The sequence below is a fragment of the Suricata suricatta genome, chromosome 9 (assembly GCF_006229205.1).
Source record: "Suricata suricatta isolate VVHF042 chromosome 9, meerkat_22Aug2017_6uvM2_HiC, whole genome shotgun sequence".
In the NCBI taxonomy this organism is placed as follows: Eukaryota; Metazoa; Chordata; class Mammalia; order Carnivora; family Herpestidae; genus Suricata; species Suricata suricatta.
Window position 1 is genome coordinate 8117179 of NC_043708.1, and position 5145 is coordinate 8122323.

The 5145-nt window shown below is 56.2% G+C and overlaps 1 protein-coding gene across 1 annotated transcript; it reads left to right on the plus strand.

Moving 5' to 3' along the window:
- The first annotated feature begins 1168 nt into the window (after positions 1–1168).
- On the plus strand, positions 1169–4911 carry TCL1A (T cell leukemia/lymphoma 1A). Its single transcript, XM_029950959.1, has 4 exons — positions 1169–1288; positions 3388–3558; positions 4712–4732; positions 4825–4911. Exons 1-4 carry the CDS (start codon positions 1169–1171, stop codon positions 4909–4911), a joined length of 399 nt encoding a protein of 132 aa, XP_029806819.1.
- Positions 4912–5145: the final 234 nt, after the last annotated feature.

Below are 5145 nucleotides of genomic sequence, written 5' to 3' on the forward strand. Positions count from 1 at the left end.
GATCAGGGTTAAGCTCATTTTCGCTTTTGCGATATTTCGAAAGATCACGAATTATTTTCTGAGGGTTCAGTCAGAGAGACAGGAAAGAGCTGGAGGGTGAGACACCAAACTGTCGCCAGTGGCGATGTTTGAACAATGAGGCTGGAGCTGGTTTTACATGTTTCTCATTGTACTTTATGTTCTTAATTGCCTTAATGGGCATGTGGTGCACTGTGAAATGAAGTGAAATTGTTTTCCTTCATCACTGTAATTTACGGAGAGACAGTTTGATCACATAACCCAGGGACTTTTCAATTCCATTGATCTTGGGGTGGAGGGAGAGGATTCTTTTTCAGCATTCATTTTGAACGATGTGTTCACTAACGAATTCAAAGCCTAAAAAGGGAAAAACCCTGTGTTTCCTCAGCGCCCTGTTTCACAATAGCTATTAGATGACCACACCATCATCAAAGCGGTGGAAAATGTCTGCGGGAGGGGGGACGGGGGCTTCAAGAGTTGCACTTGGCCGAGGCAATTGATTCTGACACCCGATCCACAGGCGGAAGGTGATGCCGTCAACCTGGGACAGTCCAGGCCTGGTTCTGGCTGCTGTGGGTCGCCTCTGACCCCAGAAGATGTGGAGGGGGTCCTGGCTCTGGGTTGCCTGGCGTCGACTGTGAGTTCCCAGCAGAGGCCTGGAGTCCCGGTCTGGGTGGGACTTGACCAGCCACACACAGTGCCTGACTCGGACAGTGGGGACTGGGCATCCCGGGGAGTGGAGGACACTGGCACCTCCTGACGGAGAAAAGGCCAAAGGCCACAGACAAGGGTGGCCCCCGGCCCCAGCAGTGGGGAGTGGGGGCGCTGGCTGGCCGGGGTCCTGGAGAAAGCCCCGAATCTATGGAGGTGGGTCTCTGCTCCTAACCCGTGCAGGGACCCAGGGCGTGGGGCCAGCTCCGGGGCATTTCCTGCCAGTCACTCCGCCCAACCGGCGCCTCGCGCTCCACCCACCTCGCCTCCCGCTCCGCCCACTTCGCCTCCCGTCCCGCCCCGCGCTGCCTGCGAGTGCCTTCTTCCCGCCCGGCCGCTGGGGGGCGCTCGCGCGCGCAGCCCCAGCTATAAAGCGAAGGGCCGGCGTCCTCTGCACCAGCGAGTGCGTTCCGGAGACTCCTGGGGCTCCCTGGGAGCCATGGGCGACCTCCCCCGCTTCAGGGCGCACACGGCTTTGCACCCGGACCACCTGTGGATCTGGGAAAGGTCCGTGTACGTGGACGAGAACCAGCGTACCTGGCTGCCCATTATCATCCAGGTACAGCCGCCCTGGGGGGCCGGCGGGGCTGGGCGCGGGCGGCGTGGGCCGCAGCGTCCACGGGGTTTCTCCGCGGAGGGCGCTCAGCCATGGGGGACCTGCCCTGGGCTTTGGGGTGTTTCATGCCTCCTCCGTGCTCCGGAGGGAACAGCCTGCCCGAGTAAAGTGGTAGTGTGAAAGCCCGACGGAGAAGCAAAATTAAAGTATAAAGTAGTAGGACATTTATGTAATATAACAGCGAACCGTAAATGTCGTCCAGTGGTGACTATGTCCCTGTTTTACAGCTGAGGAAACTGAGTCATGGAATATAAATTGTCCAGAGAAGCATTGCTAGTAATTAGGTGATAGGCTTGGATCTGGGCTCTTTACCACCATCCGTATTGGCGTTTATTTAGGTTTTTTTTTTATTTTTTTAATGTTTTATTTATTTTTGATACAGAGAGAGAGAGAGCATGAGAGGGGGGGGCAGAGAGAGAAGGAGACACAGAACCGGAAGCAGGCTCCAGGCTCTGAGCTAGTTGTCAGCACAGAGCCTGATGCGGGGCTCGAACCCACGAATGTGAGATCTGACCTAAGCCAAAGTCAGAGGCTTAACCGACTGAGCCACCCAGGCGCCCCTCAGCATTCGTAATATGTAAAGATTTCTTGACGTCAATAAGAAAAAGATGGACAAGGAGACTAAAAGGGGTTGGAGGATACAGAAAACTATATACTAACACAGCAAGAATGGTGATTTCCACTTCTGTTTCGCAGGACGATCTAAATTATTTCTTAATTCTAATTTGTTTCATAGATGGAAAAATTTAAAGATGACTTCCACTCTGGAGAGATAGTTATTGAACAGGCCTAAGGGCCTGGTTGATATGCCAAGCACGATTCTAGGCTGTGAGAGTTTGCAGTGAATGTGATAAAAATCCTACTACTTGTATCGCGGTTTTTTTGGCTAAGATCAAGTGTAAAAGTCCTACTACTTGTGAAGCTGACAGTGTGCTGGGTTCAGGACAACAACGTTATTGAGGCTGAAAACCTTTGCAAAGGTTTTCAGGCAAAACCCCGCAAGAGTATTTATTCTTGTTTGCCTATCATTTTATTCGAAACCCTTGCAAAGCTGTTTTAGGCATGCATGTCTCATATGTATTCATAGTGTTGGATTTTGCTGAAATTTGAAACTTGCCCTCTAGACATAACATTGGTGCAGAGACCTATCTAAAAGAAAGGGTATGAGCCCTGGGTAGGGGTAGCGGAGAACGTTCCAGGCAGAGGACAACAGATACAGGAGATGACTGGGAATGTGGCATGTTCCCGAAATAGCGAGGAGGCCTTTGTGGCTGGTGAAGGACAGAAAGGGAGATGCGAGAGAGAGGGGCCCAGATTAGGGGGTCTTGGGGACCATAGAGGAGGTTTCAGGGGTCTCTGCTTGCGATAAGGAGCCATTGGAAGGTGTGGAGCAGGGGAGTGACGTTTGAGTCAGGCACCCTGGCTGCCACGTGGGGAGCTGCTTGTGGGGCACGTGACTGACAAGGCAGCAAATCAGATTTCTTGCAGTAGAGGGGCAGTAGTGCTGGAGGTGGGGGAAGCGGTCTATCGCCTGATTGTGGGGGCTTGGAACATTTGTTTCTTGGTTTCAGCTCAGGTCATGATCTCACTATTTGTGAGTTGGAGCCCCGTGTAGGGCTCCAGAGCCTGTTTGGGATTCTCTCTCTCTCTCTGTCCCTACCCCCCCAAAATAAATAGACTTTTAAAGAAAGGGGGGGGGGACTATATGACAAAATAAACAAAAACCAAAGAAGGCCTCAGAGCACCTAAGATAGGCACCAAACCTCAGCTAAGGAAGTTCAAGGACAAACTCTAAGTTTGTCAGGAAGAAGAGGGCCCTGTGTGGCCCTGTCTTGGTGTCCAGACACATGTGAGTGCTGGTCGCCCCGGCCCGGGTCTCCGGAGAGGAGCCTGCATGGCTCAAGGAATGAAGTTTCCGGAAACAGCGGCCACCAGCAGTTCGGATGCCGGCTAGGCCGTGAGGGCGGCAGGAGGGACCCTGGGTATCTGTGTGCCGGGGAGCCTGGGCCTTGAAGGTGAGCCTCGTCCTCCCTTCTCCCCAGACGGAGAGCAGCCTCCAAGTGCTCATGCGGCAGGAGAACGTGCCCCTGGGGGAGGCTGTGTGCCCCAGCCTGCTGGCCCCCGGCCTGCTGCCCTCCATGTGGCAGCTGTACCCTGGCAGGAGGTACCGAGGCTCGGACTCTAGCTTCTGGCGCATAGTGTACCACATCGAGGCAAGTGTGTGCTCCCAGGGATCACCGGGGCGCTGTGGGTGGCCCTGCTCCCCCTCCCCTGTGTCTGGCCTCCGAGGTTTATCCGTTCCCTCCCATCTCTGCCCCAAAAGCTAAAAAACAATGACAACAACAAAAAAAGGCAGAATTGTCAAGGACTGGATTACAGAGGTGTTAGAAGGGAATAATGCCGCAGTCACCCTCTCTGGAGGGCAGTCAGGCGGTGAAGGCTGGTGGGGGGAGGGGCTTCTAGGATGCCCCGCCCCCAAGCAGGTTCCTACCTGCAGCCCAAGCTGCCAGAAGGGGGAAGGGCCGGAGCCAGAAGAAAAGGATGTTAGAATTCCCAGCGCCCGGGCCATCGGTCCCCTTCTCTCATGTAGTTCAGTGGAACGGAGGAAATGCTCCTGGAGCAGCTGCCGGAACCGGAGTAGGAGTGACAAGGTGAGTACCTTTCAGGGGTCAACACCTGTTCGTCTGGAGCGACCAGGGCAGGAAGAAGGAAGACCCTTTTCACCACGAAGGCAGTGCTGACTTCCACCCCGACTGCGCTGCCCTCTGCGGGTCTCAGGGTCGGGGGGCACATGCTCTCCCCTCTGTCTCCTCGGAGGCAGCCCCCTTACCCCTGCACGGGGCCTCACAGGCCCCAGGGATGTCGCTTGATCATCACGTCAGCCGCGCCAGGAATCGTTGGATTTGACAGGTTACCAGAACAAGCTCCCAGGAAGTACAGTGTCTTGTCAGGTCACAGAGCCAAGGTCCAAGTCCAGGTGGACCGTCACCAGGCCGCTCAGGCCGGGACCCCAGGCCTCGGCTCCAGGGACCTGCACTGACCTCCGGGCTCCCAGTCCAGACCTTCCTCAGTGGCTCTGCTCCTGCCTCCCCTCTCCTGCCTCCGGTCTCCCCTCACCTCTGCCTGGTCCTAACCTTTGCCTTTGACTATGTCTTCTCTCATCCTTCTCAGCGCGGGCCCCACAGTTCCTGTCTCCTCCTGGCCCCCGAGTCCAAGTCCTGCTGGCCTGCAGTGGGGACGTTCGTGCTTGTGCTCACCATCGTGTGCCAGCCCTGTGTGTTCTGTTCTTAGACCCCCTCGGTCCAGAAGGGGCGAGAGAGGCGGGGGACAAGCCCTGCCTGCAGCCTTCTTGGCCTCCCCTTGCAGATTGGCACAGAGAGGACCCAGGTGGGTTTGGGCCTCTGTCTCCATTCTGCCCCTCACAGTAACTAGTATCATGCGCTGCGTCCCGGGGGCTGCTTCTCACTCTGTTCCCTCAGCTCCATGTACCTCTGGCTGCCAGGGAGCGGGGCCAGGCTGTGGGGCCCCCAGACAAGCTGTCCCACATGGTACACGTCTGCCTGTGACCTTGCTGCCGAAGCCCCTGCTGCCCAAGGAGGCGAAGGTGTGGTTCCCAGGACGGCCGGGGAGGAGCACAGCTCTACTCAGGTCTGAGCAGCCCGCTGGTGTGTGGTCCACCGCTCATGACGCAGCAGGAGGCCACGCAGGCGAGCGCCGAGGACGGGCCTTCAGGCTGCCTATCAAACAAGGGCAGAGCTTGAAGTTGCCCCTTTTTAGTGGTGCCCCCACACCTGGATGCT